This window comes from Ammospiza caudacuta, chromosome 17, assembly GCF_027887145.1.
Source record: "Ammospiza caudacuta isolate bAmmCau1 chromosome 17, bAmmCau1.pri, whole genome shotgun sequence".
Taxonomy (NCBI): Eukaryota; Metazoa; Chordata; class Aves; order Passeriformes; family Passerellidae; genus Ammospiza; species Ammospiza caudacuta.
Window position 1 is genome coordinate 4,153,281 of NC_080609.1, and position 21,094 is coordinate 4,174,374.

At 45.8% G+C, this 21,094-nt stretch overlaps 1 protein-coding gene across 1 annotated transcript; it reads right to left on the minus strand.

The window, feature by feature from the left end:
- Positions 1-887: 887 nt before the first annotated feature.
- MPG (N-methylpurine DNA glycosylase) lies at positions 888-14,279 on the minus strand. Its single transcript, XM_058815957.1, has 5 exons — positions 14,235-14,279; positions 10,261-10,407; positions 9,447-9,672; positions 6,204-6,408; positions 888-1,394 (listed from the first exon to the last, which is right to left on the minus strand). Exons 3-5 carry the CDS (start codon positions 9,666-9,668, stop codon positions 1,000-1,002), a joined length of 822 nt encoding a protein of 273 aa, XP_058671940.1. The 5' UTR covers positions 9,669-9,672; positions 10,261-10,407; positions 14,235-14,279; the 3' UTR covers positions 888-999.
- Between the last annotated feature and the right edge of the window lie 6,815 nt (positions 14,280-21,094).

Consider the following 21,094-nt stretch of genomic DNA (forward strand, 5'->3'; position numbering starts at 1 on the left):
AGGGGCTGAACCCAATTCTTTCATGGGATGGGGACAAGAGTATTTAAAAATAAACTTGAACTTTTTTTATTGTATGTGAACCTTAAGGTGCGGGTGGAGGTGGGGGGTGTGTCCCTGTCATTCACCCAGTGTGGCTGCAGTGCTGTGGGTCCTGCCCTGAGTCCTGGAGGTTTTTCCTCTCTGTACCTCAAGCCAGGCTGCTGCACCAGTGCTTCCTCTGTGTGGGGGTTCACACAGTGATAGGTTCTGAACTGGTTTCAAAAGCAGCTGGAAAATGAACAAAAACCCATTCTTGTTCTCCAAGCTGGACATTAGAGAGAGGTAGAGGCTGGAAGGGGTCTCTGCTCAGAGGAAAGGTGTTAGCTCAGGGCACTCAGGAGCCTGTTTGTGGAGGTGTGAATGGCCCACAGCTTCTCTGGGCCCCTGTTCCAGTGTCTGACCACCCTCATGGGGAACATTTTTTCCACAGAGCTAATGAGAACTTCCTGTTTTCCAGCTGGTGGCCTGTTGCCTCTCATCCTGTCTGAGAGCAGCCTGGCTGTCTTCTCCATCCCCTCCCCTGGGGTAGCTGCAGACAGCAGTAAGTTCCTCCTTTACATCCTTCTCTCCCAGCTCCCATCCTTTCAGTCTGCTCTGCTGCCACCCAATTTTTAAACTATTTCCCTGCAGCAGCCAAGCCCTGGCCTCTGCTGGGGGCTGAAGTGATGGGAGCAGCCCAGAGCTGTGACCCTTCTCCTCTCACCAACCCAAATTAAGCCTGGGTCTGTTGACAAGGGAGAAAGTGGCCTTCAGTGTCCAAAGTGTCCAAAACCAGCCTCATTTTGGCTGGGAGGCCCATGCCAGTCTCCTACAAATAAAGCTCCACCATGCCCCATTCATTGTGACAAAATACATTTATTGTTAAAAAGCCCCCAAGCCCCTCTATGTGCCATGATGCAGCTTGAGGCCATTGTACAGAGCACAGCTCAAGTCCTGGTCCCTGGTCACTTGCAAGACTCGTCAGCTGTCAGGGGAATGTCCCCTTGCTGCCATCTCTCTCTCTACTTTCTTGTCTACAACACTCACAAATCTGTTTCCCCGTAAATAAAACCTGAGTGGTTTCTGTGCCCACTCTCCCCTGTTGCCAATGCCAATCCTGGTGGTGGCCACCACGTCCTGCTCCCCCGGCGGGTCCTGTCCTGGCACCATCCAGATGGCATCATCCTGAGTCAGGTCCCTTTGGTCAAAGGCCTTGTCGATGCCAAAGGCCTGGCAGAGCTTGGAGGGCCCATTGCAGAGCTGCCAGTCCTTGAGCAGCCTGCTGGGGGCTTTCCTGGAGGCCGAGCGCAGCTCCCTCATGGCCTCCAGGCCCTGCAGGGGCTCCAGGGAACGCAGCAGCACCGCAGCTCCTTCTCCTGTGCACAACAAGAGCTGGGGTTAGTATGGAATGGTTTTTGGGAAGGTCACCTTTCAGCCCACTGCCAGCAGCACTTCAGCTCTCAGCCTGATGGAAGAGGGAATGGCCTGGTGCTCCCAGCCACGGGCCTGTCCTTTGCTCCAAGGGCACTCCCTTCCTCCTCCAAGTGTCCTGTACTCTGTGCCCTTCACTCTGCAGTGCCGACTTGCTCTTCCCAGCTCCACCTGATGTTGCTAAGTCTGGCTGCTGCTCCAAGGCTTGCCAGAGGGCAAGAACTTTTTCTTATGTCAGCACAATGTTCAGGAATAAATATACATCTGGTTCAGTTTTGGCAGAGGTATCCAAAGCTCTGCTCCCAAACCCAGTGGATTTCTAATAAACTCTGATTACAAGAACTCCAGCTAACAAAGGGAAGGAGGAATGAGTGTGGATGCTGCCAGAGAAAGAGGCAGCACAAACAGAAACCTGGGAAGGAGCTGCAGGCACTGGGAGCAGTCACTGCTGAGGGAGCCAGGGCTGGTACCAATCCAAATCCCTCTGGAGATGTAAGAGCTGGGATGAGCACGGCCTTGGGTCACTGCACAGCTCCAGCAGTGTGATCTGAACACTGAACACTCTGACACAGAAGCTCTCACAGGGCAGGGACCTGGGGCAGGATAGGGCTGTGGGATGCACAGCCCTGGGAGCAGCCCTTAGCAGAGGAGACCTTTCTATGACAAAAACTGAACAAAACTGAGAAGTTCTTTTCTCAAATGTGATTTGCCACCCTGTCAGAAGCCTTGGGTCCCCTGCCCTCCCAGCTGTTGCAGCCAGGTGACAGCAAAGCAAAGATGCAGCTCTGATAAGACATTCCCTGTCAGACAAGGATCTCCAGCCTAAGTGTGACAGAAACGTTTCCCTGGTGGCCTGTGCAGGGCCCAGGTCTCCTCCTGCCCCTGAGTGGGTGAGGAGAGCACTGGCACAGGGCCTGGTGCAGCCCCACACAGCTCCCTCTGTGCTGGCCACCCACAGCTTTCCTCCCACCAGCATCTGCACAGTGCTGCTCCCCAGAGTCCCCTCTCCCCCTCCAGCCTCAAACATCTGGAGCCATGCTCATGCCTGGCAAAGGCTTTTTGTGTAGGCACTGGCACATCCCCAAGGACCTGTGATTTCCCAAAATAGAATCTCTCTCATTTTTTGTACAAATCCCACACTACATTACCCCTCTGGGCCCCCAGTGAGGTCCTGGTTCCTGGCTCTCTGAGGTGTGCCTGCTGCCCTGAACCATCTCAGAACCCCTGCTGCCCTGACTACAGCTTGGTGAAGTCAGCAGCCTGGATTCCAACAGCTGTCAGCAATCTGTTCCCAGGCACTCCCTTCTCCAAGGAGGGGGTTTGATGCTAATCTGGCAGCCAAAAGCTGCTTCCCTGGCCTAACAGTGATTTAGAGCTCAAAGGTCATTTCAGATTTTTAAGAACATGTTCCATGTCCTAATTCTGCTTTTTATCAATGCACAAAGAAACATCCTTCCCATCATGTTGCTGCCTCCCTTGCCAGGAACAACTTGCAGGATTCTGAGCAATCTCTCATTACACTGCTTGCTTTCACCCATCTCAACTGCAACTGGAAACTGTGGTCACACTTGAATTGAACCGAGTCCTTGGGAGTTCACATGAAGAGAGATGAGCACGTGGAAATCTGCAGGTGCTCCCAGAGCAGCACAGCCCACCCAGGGGGTACTGGCAACTTCTGTCTCTGGCTGCTCTTTCTGCATTTCCAGCTGGAAGTTTCCAGGTTCTTTCTAGCTGTGTGCAACACACACCCCACTCTGCCCAGAGAACAGCCTTGGGAAGAGGTGGAGACAGCAGGCAGGACATGAGTGCAGGGTTACCATGATGAGCCTTCTTCCCCTCATGCCTCTGGTTCCTCCTGAGCAAACCTCCACATTAGAAATTTAATTTCAATTCCCAAAAAGTGGCTGAGTCAACTCCAGAGTGCTTCAGCCTGGCTTCTTCCCCCTCCCAGCCTGCAGCAGTTCACTCTCAAGGGTCACCTGAGTTCAGCATCTGCCCAATGTGCACACAGCAGCAGCAGCAGGGCCAGCTGGGGATGCTGAGTATTCATCTCTCTCGTTAAGAGTCACTCCATACAATGAGCAGCATTCAGGGCTAAAAGCTGGGATCTAACAACACTGCAGAGGCCAATTCTCTGCCTGAGCAGCAGAATTCATAACATGACAGTGGAGTCCCACACCCCCACAGCTCCAGCTCCCAGGCTTGGAAACAGCTCTTGGCCACTGGAGAGAAGAGAATTTTCTCCTCCATTCACCCACCCACCTCAGTGCTCCCCGATACTTCCTCCAAAATCCTAGTCTAGGAGCTGAAAGTCAGGGAGAAGTCCCTGCAGTGTGACCCTGGGCTGAGCATCTCCAGGCTCTTGATTTTACAAGCTGTTCTTTCAGATCTGGCAGCAAAATACAGAGCTTGGCAAATTCCAGAGAAACAGCTCACAGCTAACTCAAAGAGAGGCATGACTGGCATTTATCCTCTTCCTGAGGCAAGGGAAGCCCCACATCTCTTGACTCTGGGGAAAGCTCCTAGCACTGAGATTATTGTGCAGCTCAGGATATACTGCAGAGTTCCTGCACAGTAGAAGATTCTGGCTATATGTTTTCTATAAGCTCTTCTCCTCTACCACCCATGATTTCCCCAAATGTAGTGATGCCTGCTGTGGCTTCAGGCAGTTGTAGTATTTCACTAAGTGATGGGAGGATCTCTCACAGTAAAATTCCCCATGATGAAGCTTTATCTCAGTGTTGTGCATGAAGATTTCCCCTTCCTCACTGACAAAGAATACAGGATTCCCCCCCTTCATCTCATTATGGTTTTATGACCACAGGGCTGTGGGTGACACAATCTTCCCATCCCTGAATGATACTGGAGCCTGAACCTCAGCAGAAACCAATAAACAGGGAAGGTTTATTCCACCTGGAGTCAGAGGCTGTGAGGTTGTGTATCAAAACAAGTGATCCCTAAAGAGTCAGAGCTCCACTGCTTCAGAGGATATACTTGTCTCTTGGAGCTCTTTGCCTACAGAGTGTGCTATGAAGAAGGACCAAGCTATGCCACAAAAGATGTTTCTGGGTTTTTTTGCCAGGGTTTCTTTGTGTGTTTTCACAGCCACAGTCAAACCAAAGTTTTGAAAACCCCATATCCAGAGAATGAAATGCTTTTGCTCTCTACCCAGGCGGCACCATGAAGATGACTCCCTCAATCCTTCCCTCAGACTAAACCACAGCACAATAAACAACTGGAGAAAAACATCTTGGGTGTGATTCCTCCCCAGATTCTCTCTTTCAACACTTCTGCACGTGGGCAAATGCACAGAAGGGGCAGCTCCAGTTTGTGTAGCTGCATCAGTGGTGCACAGCCATGGCACTGACTGCAGGGCTCTGACAGAGCTGGCAGTGACAGCTCTGCCTGGTGTCACTGCTGTGGGACAGGATGGGGAGGGAGTTTGTAACAAAAAATGCAATGAATTTGTAGGGAGTTTGTAACAAAAAGTGCAAATCACCACAGGGAACCCTTTAACTGCTCTGCTACAAATCTAAAAACAGGTATATAAGGAAAAATTTCCCCAAGTGTGTAAGATTTCAAAGAAATCTTTATAGAATTCAAAGGCGAAACATATATTGTTTTAAAAAGTATGACTCTTAATATTTTGATCACCAAGAATCCCGTCCTGACAAATGAACCATGTGCTTTCATAATCTGAACAGATGTGGCAGAGCCACTGTAATGAAGTTCACATGTGTTCATCCAGCAGCCTCAGACCCTCAGTTGCACACTCAGGCTCTTCCCCCACACTTTAACTTGGCACTGTTTTTCTGCTTGGCTTGTGTCCAAAGGGCACAACCTGAGCATTCATGGTCACACTTACATTTGCTCTCCACTTAGGAATACACAAGCTTTTTGACCTTTTTCACTATTTTAATGATAAAGAAGTAAATTGGGCTTGAGATTTTTCCTAACAGAGTGAGTAGTTACCTAGGAAATGCTGCCATTTAAAGGTGTCTAATTAAACAAGAGATTATTGCAAGGCAAAACTGTCATTCTTACAGGACAGGAAAAAAAAGAAAGTTTTCAGTAATGCTTCTTAAGAGTCTTGAAATGTGAAGGACAGTTTCAGTAAATTACAGAATAATTTAATTAGAGCTTGATTATTTTTTCTTGAGAATAATAAAAGAAGATTGAAGATTCTGTAACAGTCTGGGTATTTCGATTTGAGTGGGTTTTTTTGGCTTTTAGATACAGCTGGACAGCTAAAATGCTTCTACTGACTCCTTGCTTAAGCTTAGGACATCTCAGACTTTTTGTTTTCCCCAACACTTCATTCAGCCTCTGAAGATAAAGGCAGGAGACAGAGGAGCTTCCTGCCATGGCAACAGACACCAAGATTAAGACTGTCATAAATGACTGAATTTTTCTCTACATCACCACTTTTGAGGAACAAGGTTCACTGAATCATATGACTGAGGCAGCAGTCATTGAAACTGAAAGCTCCACCCTATCCAGATTCTCCCTCATTTCTCAATCTTGGTGTGCCTGAACAGCTCCCACAGCTCCCAGCTGGGACAAATGGGGCAGCTGGAGATGGGCCCTGCCTGCTGTGCTGCCTGTCCCCAGTGGCAAAGCCCAGGTCCCAAGGGAGGATGGTGACAGCAAATCAGAGAGCCCACAGAGAGCTCACAAGTGACTTGCAGCACAACTGTAGCTTAAAATGTCAGCCCCGTGCTGCTGGCATTCCATCTCTTTCAGCCTCAGCTTACCTTGGCTGGAAACATTGATGCAGAAATAAATCCCATAGATCTGGTACACGTACAGAGTTCCTGGTTTCATGAACATTGCCGCGTTCCGTTGTGTTTGCTTCCCGCCTTTGGAGTGGGAAGCTTCATCTTCCCCACCCAGATAAGCTTCTGTTTCAACAATCCTGCCCCAGAGCTCTCTGCCATCAGGAAGTTTGCGAACTAAAATCTGCAAGAGAGGTCAGAGTGCATCAGTTACCAGCCCTCAGTACAAAATAACCACAGCAAGAGCTGTGGAAACAGAGAAGTTGGAAAGAAAGGACCTGATGGAACTAAACCCTCTCCAGTGAGCAGTCTATAAGCTACCACCAACTTTTTCAGCTTCTCCCAGTACAAGGAGTTCCCACCTGTCCCTCACCCCACAAAAGCCTGGAGTGTCTAGATGAGGCAATATGAAACAGAACCAATTTATGACCCTACATATACTAAAGCCCGTGGAGGTGCTTTTGTGGTTATTTTCTGTAACTCCAATCCATCAGATTTAAGGCAAAAATCACTGCTGATATCAACCTTGAAGCATCATGACTGTATAATCCTTAGCTCAGAAGAAATATGACAGTGGCACAATTAAACAACTGCTATGATTAGACAGTTTCCCTCCCTAGAGATGGTTCAAACAAGTCCCAGTCCCAAATCACAGAGATAATCAGCTCTAGAGAGGGCATCAATGCTACTTCAGTATTTTGTGCACCACAGAGAAGGGCAGTGCAGGAGAGATGGGAATTGGCTTCAGGCAGACAACAACAGATCTTTGTTATTACAGTGTGTTCTTGCTGCTGGTACCTCCTTAAATAAAACAAAGCAGATGCAGGGGAAACAAAACATGACAGTCAAAAGATTCTCTTTAAAAATAAAACAACCACTAAACTTTGTACAAAGGAATTTGTGGTTTGACCTGATTTCTAAACTTTGTGCTTTACTTAACATGTATGAAATGCTGCAGCTCAGTCTTGTTTGGGCACCCTATCAGTTTAATTATAATACTTTAATTATGCAGCTGTTCAAAAGTGACCTTCACAAAACAAAGCTTAATTCCTAACAGATGTTTGTGCTGGGTTGTTAATGCAGATATTGATCTGATCCATAATGGATGCTCCAGGAGTTGGTTTCCAAAGCTGCAGCTCCAGTATACCACAGTTTCCCTACAGCACTTGTCAAATTGTTGAAAATAGTATGTTTATTATTTTTTATGAAAAAAAAAAAAAACCACTGGTGTTCAGCAAGAGCCTGGCAACACCCCAAAACCAGACCAATGTGGCCACATTTCTCCCTCAGTAGTGTTCCATGAGGAACACTATGGTTAGATTATGGGTTTAAAAGCATCCAGGCATTTCCCTGTCTTCAGACACACCAAGTATTCTGTTGAATAAAAAAGTTTAAAAATGGTGGTAATTCCCAACACCTCACAGTAATCCATTTCATAAAGGTTATTTTTTTTCATTGAGGATGTATCTTGATGTTATGGCAGTTCCCTCTGAAAGGCCATTCACTGCATGTACCTATTTTGTTTCCAAGAACTCAGGCATCATGAAGATAAGCAAGATTAATACACCAGGTGCCTCCAAAATTTGGTAGAATGAAAGTAATGAAGAAAACACTAAATTATCTTTATAAGAGAATAGGCTGGGTCATGGGAAACTGGGGGTTATACTTTAATGAAAATGTAAACTTAAGATAGAAATCACGTGGTTTGGAATACTAGGCCTAAATAGGAAAAATACAGAATTAGGACTCAAAAATCATCTGCCCAAAGAAAGTGAATGCAGGAGGGTGATGGAGTCAATAAGACAACAAAAATGTATCAGTAATGGGGGATTTCAGGCATCCTCAGATAGAGCAGGACATGTGCAATGTCTCCTTAGACACCATCAAATGTTGTGCAGAGTGAGGAATCAGGAACCTCATGAGAAGACTCAGTTCTCAGATCTGGAGCAAAACACAAAGCCTTTTCCAAAGACTTATTCCTGAAAAACAACTCAGTATCATGACCATGAAGGATAAAGTTCAATGTCTTTTCACAAGCATTTAAGTCCAAAAATAATCCAGCAGAGTCCTGCCCAGCAGCACAAAGAGGAAACTATGTAAAGTGAGGGAGCTTGTTGGGAAGGACTTTAGAGGCAGCCAAAGGTTAAGGCCTGAAAGGCAAGCCTCTAGCAGGATGTCTGCAAAGATAGCAACACATGTGGAGTATCACAAAGAGGTGAAGGCAGGCCAGAAAGAAACCCAGCAGGGCTAAAAGGCAGAGCAAAGGCGTCACTCACAAGCAAGATATCCTTAGAAAATAAAAAAAAGGCTGGATGCAGCAAAACAGGCCAAAACCAACAGTTTGTGGAACAAATTCCTGGAGTTATCTACAGCCATGAGAACCCAGAGAGTCTGCTCACCCTGCAGACAATAAAGGTATAAAAAAGACTCAGAGAAGATAAGAGCATAGCAGTGAAAATGAACACACATTTTGCAGTTGAGTTTAGCAGCTCCAGGACTGGAACTTTTTATAGGGAAAACACTGAGGGAACTCCCTCCTCTGGAAACAGCCAGAGAGTTTTCTGAAGGACTCACAAAGCAGAAGAGTCAATCTCCACCACTCTGATTTCCAAAGGCTTTCAGCAAGGTCCAAAGACTCCTCAAAGTTTATGCAATGGGCTAAGGGAAAAGTCCTTGCATGGTAATGACCTGGAAACAGGTAATGACCTGGAAACTCAGAAACAAAAGATAGGAATAGAAATATTTGGAGTGAAAAGAGCTGAACTGTGGGGCTGTGCAATCCTTAGCATAACAAGACAGTAAAATGGAGGCAAAGAAGATGTTGCTGACTGCAGAGCATTGCTTTCCACTGGGCTAAGCAAGAAACAAAAACAAGTAAAGCAATTGCTGAAATGAAGATAATGGGCCTGAAACAGCCTTCAAGCCACAAGCAGCTAAGCACATTTTAGTGAACAGAAAAAAGGAAGGAAAACTCCACCAAAAAAACCTCAATTAAAAATGTGACAGACTAAATCTGAAAAATTACTCCTCTGACTTCATCTAGAATAGATTCAGCTACTGGTCTTTAAATTCCACTGCACTTAGCAAGAGAAGGAATGAGAGCTGTATTCCTAAAATAGCCAAGCCTGGGAGTCAAATGGCAAAAAAAGAATTTCATCCTTTCACGCTAAGTTATCAGCTAGCACATAATCCAGTGCAAGAATCTCAGTGCTCGTGCCTTACCTGTCCCAGAAAGGACTTGGCCAGACTAACACAGGGCTGGTTGAAAAAATCTTCTTGCAGCTGAGGAGAATTTCTTTTCTCTATCACAAAATATTTGCTGCTTTTTGGAGAAGGATCTGCTCCAGGTGTAGTGTTCAGCTGCTCCACAGCATTGACCTGAGGGAAGCTGCTGGTGTTCTGAAGAGCACTTAACTGAGCCAACAGCTTTCTTTTTCTTGGCATAGTTCTAGAAAATGGATAAAAGTATCATTAGGATTATAAAGCTTATTTAAAAGCAACTAATTTCCACAAACTTCTGTTTTTACACATCTCTGCACAACAATGAACCTGAAAGCTATGACTACATGGACAACCTATGCAAACTGCAGCAGCAGGTGACAGATTTAGCTGTGTTTGCACCAGGCTGGGCAAATATTGGGCTCCACTGATGAGCAAACAGAAACCAGCAGTTTGAGTATTCATCTTTAAGGACTGCAGATAAAAGCAACTCTGCTCCACTAAGCACTGGAAATAAGTTTGCTGTTAGGTTAGAAAATTCAGAAAGCAACAGCAAAGATGAACCATTACTTTGTACTTTTTACTTAAAGCTAAAAAAAATCTTTTAAGCAGACAGAAAAACCAGAAAAAAAGCACTTCAAAAACTGTGCTGCCTCAGAAAGCCCACAGAAGCTGTGTATCAATCATTTTCAAAGGTAATGTAACTGGATCAGAATCTAAACCTCCACAGGAAATTCAGAGATGCCCTATTCAGTCACAAACTTGACTATTGTGCTGTAGAAGTGTGTTAGAATCTCCCCAAAATGATTCAACTTACCAGAAAGATTCAACCTACTGCTCCAGCCAACAGCATGGACCTGGGGCAGCTACATCACAACTGTGCAATTGTTCTGCTGGTCTGTCACCACTTCCATGTGAGCTCCACAGAGCTGGTGTTCCCTTTCCAGTGCTGCAGTCCTCACACCTGCTGAACAGGTACAAACATTTATTCACTGGATAAAGTGCTTTGAAACAGGCCAAGAGATTCTGGAGATCTGATACTAAGAGTTCACCATTAGATCAACTCCAGAATAATTTGCAGTTTTCTGTTGGGCCAGTAAAATCCCATCTCCCAGGTGGGCAGGGCTGGACATGCTCTCAAGCCTTTGTTATTCAGTGGGGAATACTCTTTTCCTACACTGAATACACAGAAAGCTGGAACCAAACTTTTAAAATGCCCCATTGGCACTAAATTTGGGAAGTGTCAGCTTCAAAAAAAGGACTTTTACAAGAGAATGCAAAGACACCAATTCTAAACTGGACTCCATGTAGATGTAAGGATCCAACATCAGAGAGATTTAGAAATGGAAATAGAATCCTATAGCTGAACCTGCAAACAAGTACACCCATAACTGTTGCCACTCATTTTTCACCAGATCATCAGCATTTAAAAATATTACTACAAAAACTTTCAACATCAAAAGGAATCTTTATCTTGATGTGATGAAGATGATTCTCACAATGAAGTTCCACCAGCAACAGTTTATTTTCACTACAGTGAAATTCAGCATTGCTACAATCTGAATCACCAGTGCCAATTCCCCAGCAGTGTTATGTTTCACTTCAGAAGAATCCAGACACAAACATATAAAAATAGGTAGGAAAAAAAATCAAATCACATTGGCATGACTGGCAGAGAGGGAGGATGGTTTCATTTTTTTTCTGAACATCTAATTCTTTATTGCAATAATTCAGTGGTGTCAGAGACTTGCCACAGCTGCATGCCAGGTACTCTGCTCTGAACTGTGGCTTTTAGCTGGCAAGAATTCTTAAAAACTTTGTCAGAACTCAGCAGCCTGCCTCAGACAGAACTGCCTGGTGGCCTGGGCAAGTGAGTCCTGGCCAGGAGAAAGAGCTGCAGGAAGAAGGGGCAGAGGAGAACACTTCAGCATTTCAGACTGACCCTCTGAAACACTCAAGGCAGTACTTCCCACTGAAGACAATACCTCCAGACTTCTCTGACAGTATTAACTGGAGCTTCCAGCTCATCAGCCACACATAAAGACATGCTGCAAACATGGCTGACTCGAGTGGAGCATTAACTCGTTTGGTTATTTGTGCTCTCATGGAATGTGACATCAGAAACAGGATCTGAGCTGCCTGGCACCTACTGCACTTCCAATTAAATCATTCCCAAAGCTGCAAGTGCTCTCACTGACATTCACAGCAGCAGCCTCAGGGCACTGTAACTTCACTGCTGGGGGCTGGTCCTTGACACATCCCAGCACCTTCAATAGAAACAGCAGCAGGAAATTGCAGCCAGGAGAAATGGGTCAGCACAGAAACAGGAGTGCAGAGTGAGGGGCTGCAACACCAGCTGAGAAACCCAGAAAAAAACCCACATTCCTAATGCTCTGTGCTGCTGCTTGCTCATAGCAAGATCTGAAACACAAAGCTCTGTCTCTCAAAGCCTATCTACACTGTCTGGAAAGGATGTTGCTTGTAAATACAAATCACAAGAAAAATCCCACTGTAAAAGGCAACACATACCCTGTGCATTTGGGAAGCAAGAGGCTCAACCTCTTCTGCAAATCCACACACAAATTCTGCAGCTCTTCATTTCTGTCTACATTTTCCTGCTTGTACAATAAACAAATCCTACTCCTGGGCCTCAAATAATGAGCCATGGGTTTAATCACTTTTTACTAATCCTGTTGTAACCAAATGAACTACAAGTTGTTATACACATCTGGTAAAAAACATACAAAAAAAAAAAGTGTATGGAAGTCAGAAAAAGATGATCAAGAGCAGAATCAGCACAAGTGCTGCTGGGCTAATCTCAGGCAAGTGGTTCAGAAGCCTGCAAGCCAGAGTTGGAGACACACTGCAAATCTGTGCAAAACCCAGCTGAGCAGCAGATACACCCTGTACTCAAGGCACAACAAAGTCTACAGAGGATTCTTTAATCCTTCTAACAAGACTGCATTTGCAGGCATTTCCTTAGGTATTTAATGAGTTTTCATGAAAAGAAAAAAAAATATCCCATTTGCATTTGTACTTTTGGCTCTCAGGTTCAGGTACCTGCACAACCTTCCTCAGGTACATCAATTTTTTCTGACAGAATAATGAAGAGTACATAAACCACTGCCAGTTCTGGAGAGACAATTCCTCACAGCAATTCCCAGTTGTACAGATTTGATGTGGGAACAGATGCAAGGATACCCCGCCCTGGATCCTGCTCTCCAGCCCAGGTCAAGTGCAGGAGCCTGGGGAAGAACAGAATAAACATCCAGGGTTCCTCCCCACATCCTCCATGTCTCTGGACTGGAACCTTCTGATCCAGGCACAATCTTCCCTGAACCTCTGTAGCAACAGCCAAAGGGAGACTTGACCAAGAAAGAAAACTTCACAGAATCAGTCATTACTGCTCCAAAAACTGCCTCATTTTGTGTGGGGAATTTGCACTGCTCCCCACCCATACGAATCATTTTACACCTGCACTTCACCACCCTCAGCCCTCTTTGCCACCTTCAACAAGGCAAAGCCAGCTGGAAACACTGATTTTCCATGTCATCCACAAACCATCCCTGCAGCACCCCAACGGTGACCTCCAGGCACCAGGAGAGCTGCCCATTTACTCACATCCTCTTTGCTATCTCTGCAACAACTGTGTGTTTATGACAGGGGAACTCCCTTATTATGTCCAGGTAAAGGGCTCCTGTTAAAAACCTTCCTGAAATCTGAGTACAGACTGTGAGCCAGACCTCAACATGCTTATTTAGACCTGCAGAAAATCCCAGCATTTTTTAAGGCATGACTTATAAGCCACATTGATTTTCTCCTCTAGATACTTATGCAGCTCTCCAATAATCCTACTTTGCTACATTTGCTATTAATTCACTTGGTGGTGGTCAAACTTCCAGGACTGCAGTCCTCGGATTTCCCCTTTAAAAATTAGTGACATGTTTGCTGCTGAAACCATCACTAGCAACACTGTCCTTGGGGGCTGCATCTGGTTTGGTAGTTTATTCCTGCCTGTTTCTGCCAGTTTAGCAACTTATTCCTGCCAGTTATTCCTGTCTTTTTTGTTCCATAACCTCTTAAACAGACATTTTAAGGCAGATCCTTCAGTGACTTCTCAGCATGAATGATGTCTCCCTGCCTTTCCTGTCTAGTCTACCCTATTAGTAACCAGAAATAAGATAATAATGTATAGTTTTCTGGAAAACAGTGTGAGAAGCAGGAAAAAAAAAAAAAGAAAACCACACGGAAAAATGAGTGCAGGCATGAGCTAGTATAACCATAAATATAGTCAATGTCTCCACAGACAGATTCCGACAGCACGTGCAATCCTAATACTGCAAAAATAAGCCGAAAGGGATGCTTTTATTCACCTTACTAAGTGGTAGGGATCTTATTGCCTTTATCTCCTGGCAATTCAATTCCTCGCTCCTACTCCCTACCGGGCATCTTCAGCTTTTTTAGGATGAAACCTAACTCATCCTTTTGCAAAGAAAAAACAAGGCAACATCAACCAATGACGAAAAACAAAAATAACAACAAAACAAAGCCTTCTCAGCAGAATTACATTTTGGTCGAGGACATTCGTGATTTGGAGCGGAACCTGGGGCTGCAGCGGGGGGCGCGCCCGGCAGTGCTGGGCAAGGCCGCCCGGGCCCGTTCGGGCGCTGCCGTGGCCGCGGCCGAGCCCCGGGAACCCGAGCTCCCTCCTCCGCCCGCCCCGGCCATTCCCGGCGAGTCGTGGCCATTCCCCGGCCATTCCCGGCCGTTCCCGGGCTCCCCCTCACGCACCTGCCGGGCCCGTTCCCGCCGCGGGCGGGGCGCGCGCAGCCCTTGCGGCGGCCCCACGGAAGCCCCGCAGCTGCCGTGAGGGGCGGGCCGGGGCGGGGCAGAGGCGCGGCCGTGAGGGGGAAGAGCCCAGTCCGGTTTATGGGTTCTTCTTCCTCAGGGATGTCTCCTCGTGGGTGTTGCGTTCTGGAGCACAGACCCTCTGTAAAACTTTCGCTGGTTTCAGCATCCACTCCTCGATTTTTCATGTTAATCGTTAATTCATCAATACAAAGGCTGAGAGAGTTGGGGGTGTTCGGCCTGGATTAGAGAAGGCGTGTGGAGACCTCAGAGTTCTTCCAGTGGCTAAAGGGCTTTCAAGAGAGCTGCAGAGAGACTGGATAAGGGCCTGGAGTGACAGGAAAAGGGAGAATGGCTTCAATCTGACTGAGGGGATATTAGGAAGAAATCCTTTCCTTATGAGGGTGAAGAGGCCCTGTCAGGGTGCCCAGAAAAGCTGTGGCTGCCCCATCCCTGGAAGTGATCCAAGGCCCGGTTAGACAGGACCTGGAATAAAGAAGAGTGTCCCTGCCCATTTTAGGAGGTGGAACTGAGTGCTCTTTAAGGTTTCTTCCAACCCAAATTATTTAGTGGTTCTACTCCAAAAAGGCATGAGCGTGCATTCCAATGAACATGCATGGTCACAAGCTGGCTTTACAGAGAGCTACATTAATTACTCCCTCAGTTCCCCAAATAACAAGTATCTGGCCTGCAGAAGAAATTCTTGGCTTCAGCTTTTATCCAGATGGAGCATATGGTAAAAATGGGGGCAAAATACAATTTTTCCTCACAACATTCTGGGGACATGAAGCTGGGGCCATTGACTCATAAACAAGTGTTTGCAGGAAGGGTATGAGAAAAAGTCTGATGAATCCAAGTGGATTTATTCCCATTTTTGTAATAAAATATTTATACCAGGATAGCACCAGCTAGGATCCAGTGATGCAGAGAATAGGCATTCACTGTCTACCCCTTTTGTGAATTTGAAAGTGAGCAGGATAAATTACTGACTATAATTTTAGGGGACATTGACAGTTTTGGAGGTGCAGCCAGGAGTATGAGTAGCTAAAGGTTCTTATGAAGGCAGAAATAGGCACCAGAATAGCATGGAGTCATGTTCAAATGTGAGCAGGCCAGAGGAAGAACTCTGACATTCCTGTAAACCATGAACAGAGCCCAGAATTTCCAAATGTTACTATTCCAGTTTAATAAGAAGGTGTAAAAAAATACCCAAACAAACCATGAGTGGAGCAAACACAGAATGTGTTACACAATATTAATTCTTTTTGACCATGAAAAAGCAGCTGATACACTTTGGAACCCAAAGCAACTTCAAGAATGCACTGAAAAGCCCTTAAATCATTGTAAAGCATGATAGCACTGCTACTGTAATGGTGTAAAAAAAAAGGGGGGGAAGGAAACATGAATAAATCTTAAAGGTATTGATACTAGAGATCTCTGTGTGATGCTTTAGTTAAAATAGATAAAAATAATCTCACAAGAGTGAGGAATCCCTGGAGGGAGGTTACCTGCTGGCTGCACAGATGTGTTTAGCTCCAGTCTGAAACGAGCTGTTTGTGTATTAGCAAAGAAAACAATCATTTAAAAATGATTAACAATGTTGACTGAGTGTCTTTGAAAGAGCATCTCGGACTTCCTGACTTGCATGGTTCACATCCCAGCTTTAATGTGGTAATAATATAAAAGAGGAAGACCAGGAAAGTGCGTGAAAAGGAAGATAACCAAACATCAGACTGATCTTTCAGCAAATTACGAAACTTAAAGGAGAAACTGAGCAATAAGCAGAGCTGTGGGGAGGATTTCCTGGGGTCAGACTAGTTCAGCTCTGCAGACATTTCCCCTGTGGGAGGCTGTGGGACAGGCACTCTCAGGATGCTGGCTTCTTTGGCAGCAGGTCTATTTCATGCCCAAAGGAAGTATTTAAAGCTTTTAGCACCTGAGGAATGCAAATTGCTCCAAGCGACAGCATATGCCATGTTCTTCATTTGTCCAATAACTTCACTGTTACAGAATCAATGCCTAAAATAGCCTCCTGTAAAAGCAGATCTGTTTGAGAAGATTAAAGTTCCCCTCCCTGTGGGGCAAAAACTTTTTAATGTGAGAGGAATGACTTGGAATCTGCAGTTAGAAAATCTGGCTGGTGGAGACCCCGGGGTCTGTGGCACAATGGCTGCATACAGCACGCCAGGCTTTTCTTGGAGCAAAAACTGTTTGCAGAGTGGTTCCCTACAGCTCCCAGGCTGTGCAGAGCCCTGACTTATCATCCTTTTCCAGCCAGCACAGCAGAGCAGCGTGGAAGCAGGACAGAGCAGTAGGGGCAGATTTTCAAGTTTTCTCTTTGTAAGGTGCCAAATGAAGCTCAGCAGTGTCTGCTGAAAGCCTCCTCTGTCCCGTTAGGAAGAGCCACGGAATTCCCCACCGGCCATCGCCTGGACACTTCACGTGGCCACGCTGCTCTTGCCAGCAGCACGGGACAGCTGCAGCTCTTCATGAGCCAACTCCTGAAGAATTCCCGTGGATGAAAGCACTCCAAGCAGCACAGGGTTTTTATGACATCCCCTCCTGGCCTCTCCTGACATCCAGTCTTGGCTGCCGCTTCCTGCTTATCCGTAACTGCCAGTGTGTCTTATCCAGATCTATTTCCAACCAGCGTCTGAGGTACATGCAGCACTCCAAAGCCTGGTGCTAGGAGGGAGAGGTGCTTGTAGCTACTTTGGTATCTCCCACACCCAAGCTGAGCCACAGATCAAATGTTCAGGTCTGTAAAGCAAGTCCATTCAATTCGTTATGTGAGCAGATGTGAGTGTATTATCCTAAATTTGGGGGATCCATGGTACCTGCTCTGCACTCAGGATGCAGGGAATTCTTCCAAGTGCACTGCAAGCAATGGGAAAACCCAGTAAAGCAACACAGCTTCTGGGAGCCTCAGCTTTGGACCAGACAGGGCAACCAAGTCGTATTCAGTAACCTATTAATGGATTCTACTCAGTCTTATTTGTTTGTTTGCTTTGTGTGAAAGACATTTTTGTCCTCTGACAAGAAGAAATGGTTGACTTCACAGGATTGCTCAATGCAGAGAAACAAATAGGTTAGATATTAGGAAGAAATTCTTTCCTGTGAGGGTGGGCAGGCCCTGGCACAGGTTGCCCAGAGAAGCTGTGGCTGCCCTGTCCCTGGAAATGTCCAAGGCCAGGTTGGATGGGGCTTGGAGCAGCCTGGGATAGTGGAAGTTGTTCCTGCCCATGGCAGGGGGAAGAACTGGATGGGCTGTAAGGTTCCTTCCAACCCAAACCATTAAAAAAGAACAAAAGCTAAAAGCCCAAGTGAGCAGAGCAAACTGCTGGGCTCTGCTCCCTACATCTGTAGGACTGACAGCTTACATGGTATCCCTGGTAAAACTGGTTTTGGTGGTACCATAGGATATCTGTGCCTGGGAGCCTCTCCCAGCTGCACAGGAGCAATGGGAAGCCAGAGAGTGTGACCAAAGGCTCAGCTAAACTACCAGGAAGTGAGGAAGGATGACATGGAGCTGTACCAACAAGCCAAGCTTTTTGAAATACAGTAGTTTCCTGTTCTGAAGGGGTTAAAGACAATTCATTCAGTATTTTCTAGATCAAGATGCAATCATGCTTATAAATCAGTCAGAACAGAGAGAGGGTATTCATGAGAGTGTTGGGGGGATTTGTGGAGAAATCTGTAAATGTCTGTCCAGTCAGAGCATTGCAGGCCTGAGAGCTGCTAACCATCTCCAGCTCTGCCCCTCTGCTGACAGTGCTCAGAATGTGCTGGATGCAGGGAAAAAGCCAATTAAAGAAATTCCTCTGGCTCCTTGCCCCTAACCACTTATTCTTGCCTCTCCTTCAGGAGAGTTCCCTCTCCACTGTACCAGTGCAGTGACGTGCAGAGCTGTGCTTAAACCAGGTCCCTGAGCTGGAGGAGGGTCACGTCCCTTCTCTGTGTCTGTGCCCTCTGGACTGAGCCACACCTCACCTTTGACATGAGTGGCCTGGAGCAGTAAGAGCACAAACAGGCATAAATGGGGTGCAAAGCTGAGGTCAGGGTAATACACTGAGGAATCACCATTTTCCTGCATCCTGTGCAATGTCACCAGACAGCAGCAGTGCAGATAAGCTCCTCCAGTGACTCATAACAGATCAAAAATTGTGCAGATTAGGATGCAGTTGAGCTGATGATGATCATTTGTTTTTACAGGAGTAATCCTGTACCTTTTGCAATACAGAAATGCTGCTGGGAGGGAACTTTCAAAGATGATGCTTATGTGTATGAGTGTACTGGGATAAAAATTGGTCACATACTTACTGGCTCCCCTGGGATAAAACATCAGAGCATTTTCCAAAGGAGACCAGAAGTTAAGTAGTGAGTGGGGCTTGCTCACTCTCTGTCTCAGAGGTTCATTACAAACTTGGCATGGAGAGTGGGCAAAGACTGAAAAGGAAAGAAAGTGGCCTAGAAAGTGCCAGGATCAGAAAGACAGGGACAATTTACACATAGACCGAGGAGCTGATTTCCACAGGACACTGAGTACTAAAATGTTTGGGTTCAAGAACCTATTGAAGAAATACCAGGAAGAAAAGTCTGTCTAGGCTGTTACAGACAGACAGCATCTCTGCTTCAGGAAGTCCCTGAGCCGCAAACCACTGGGTCTGGTGGAGTATTTAGGAGAAATATTACTCCATACATGATCTGTTTTCATACTGTCTGTAAGCTTTGACAGTTGGCTGCTGTAGGGGGTGGATATCTTCTGCTCTGTGGATCTGTTATCTGACTCATCCACCTCTTAGAAACATTTTGCAGGAGTCACAATTGGTTTGCTCATCTGCTTAGCTGATATCTTCTAGTAAATCTGAATTCATCCAGGAAATGCTCAAAGAGCAAAAATACCCCAAATTCTTCTTTGGTGAAACAGGAGTGCCCACCCAGCCCCTGGTGTTTGCTATCACAGACATCCAAATTTAGGAAACATATGGGCGTGGGCATACTTAGAGTCATTGAACACAGGCATGACATAGCACTGGTTACTAAAACTGACCTGAAGCTGTTTGCCTTGCAGGATATGGTAAAGAGACTTGGATTGAATATCATTGAGTAGGGTCACAAGAGTTAAGCTTGAAATAGCAGAACTTGAGAACATTTGGGATGTAAACAGGTGACTGGGGGGAGTATGTCACAGGCTTTTTGCAAGGGATAATCATTGACCAGAACTGTTGGCACACAGGACCTGGTCTGAGAAAGGCTTTCCTGCCTGAATCCGTGCTGCCAACGCAAAGATTAGCTCTGCATACACTGCAAGTTAATTATAGTTGGAGTAATTTGTAACTCCATCCTGCTTGTCCTCTTAGGTTAAAAGAAAAATTAAAATGCTGCAAGAGACAAGCTCATCTAAACTCACAAGGCAGAGCAAAAGACAGAGAGCCCTTCTCTTGGGGTCTGCTTTTCAAGTTTAGTTGTTGTAACTTAAATTGCTGCTACATTTCCCTGTTAACCTTATTTCTCAGGGTAAGAAAATTTACACACTCACCTTGCCTATCTCCTTCTCTTTTAAATCTGCAGGTTGAGTTCCTGTAGTTTCTGTAATAAAACCTGGTTTCTGGATAGAGGGAAAAGATCTGGAATCACACCCTCCTTCCAAAAAGAAACAAGAATGTGCTCAGCAGTTCCCTGCACTGTTTGAAGTGTTCTGGGTGATCAGAACTGGCCAGCCAGTGCATGCATTGGCATGCAGCCTGTGGGACACAGGAGGTGGATGGTGTGGGAGGGCTGGGGACAGGGCAGCTGTCAGCATCACCAGGTCCTCAGGAAAGCAAGAGGAGACAGAGGTTATTGTGGGAAGGAAGGGAAAGGAAATGGGACAGAGGAGCCTAGGAAACTGTACTTTGTTCCATTGCTCAAAGAGCAACTTAAACATGAAGGATCTCCAGTTTCTGTCTGAGGCCTCATTTAAACAAAAGGGTTCTTGAATCCTCAAATCTGTCTTCAAACAAATCCCTTAGGTTTGATGTGATTATTTGTTTCCCAGAAAAGCACAGGCAGCCAGAGCTCCAGGGTAAGAATTCAAGTAACTGGAAAGCAGCAGGGTGCACCCTCTGCATATCAATTTTTCAGTTGGCATCAGACTTAATGTTCCAGTTCCAAGAGCTGCCACAGAAAACAAACTCCTCCTTTTGAAGAGATGGGAACTCACATATTCCCAGGGAAAAAAAAAAAACGGTCTAGGGACATAAATACAATATAGGTAAAGTTTGCTTTTGCATGTAAATCACTAATGCTTTTTGCAGTGCTCACTCATTTTTAACATCTCCATCCTCACCCGCTGCTTCAGTCAGGATGGGTCTGTGTTGTGGCTCTGCAAGATAGCAAAGCTGTCTTTTACTTTAGAAATGTAAAAAATAAATTAAAAAAAGAAGAAAGAAAATATCATATTCTCACCAAAAACCCCCTATGTTGGTAAAGCCCCAGCGTAAATGTAATTGATAGTGAAAAATGAGTCCCTTTGCTAAGGGATCTTGCTCTCTTTGAGGTACTAATTCCTCCTAAGTAACCAGGAATGCTTCTTGGCAGTGTAAGCCTGATCTCTGTGTAATTGGATTTTATCCAGGTTCAGGGGTAAATCAAGTGCCTAAGGAATCACCTCTGCTGAGATTTCTCCTGAAACTGGGCAAAGATGGTGGCTGAGCTCCAGCTCTTTTGGGCCATCCAAGCCTCTCTGCAACCAACTTTCAGGTGACCTTGTCTGGGTTACCAAGATTAAACCCAAGACACCTTCTCTGCCAAGCAAAGCTAAG

Coding starts and splice junctions, on each gene's coding strand:
- MPG (XM_058815957.1), bottom strand. CDS start 9,668: ATGCCAAGAAAAAGAAAGCTGTTGGCTCAGTTAAGTGCTCTTCAGAAC. Junction 6,409..9,446: donor CCAAGTCCTTTCTGGGACAG/GTAAGGCACGAG, acceptor CCTCTCTTGCAG/ATTTTAGTTCGCAAACTTCC. Junction 1,395..6,203: donor CATCAATGTTTCCAGCCAAG/GTAAGCTGAGGC, acceptor TGTTGTGCACAG/GAGAAGGAGCTGCGGTGCTG.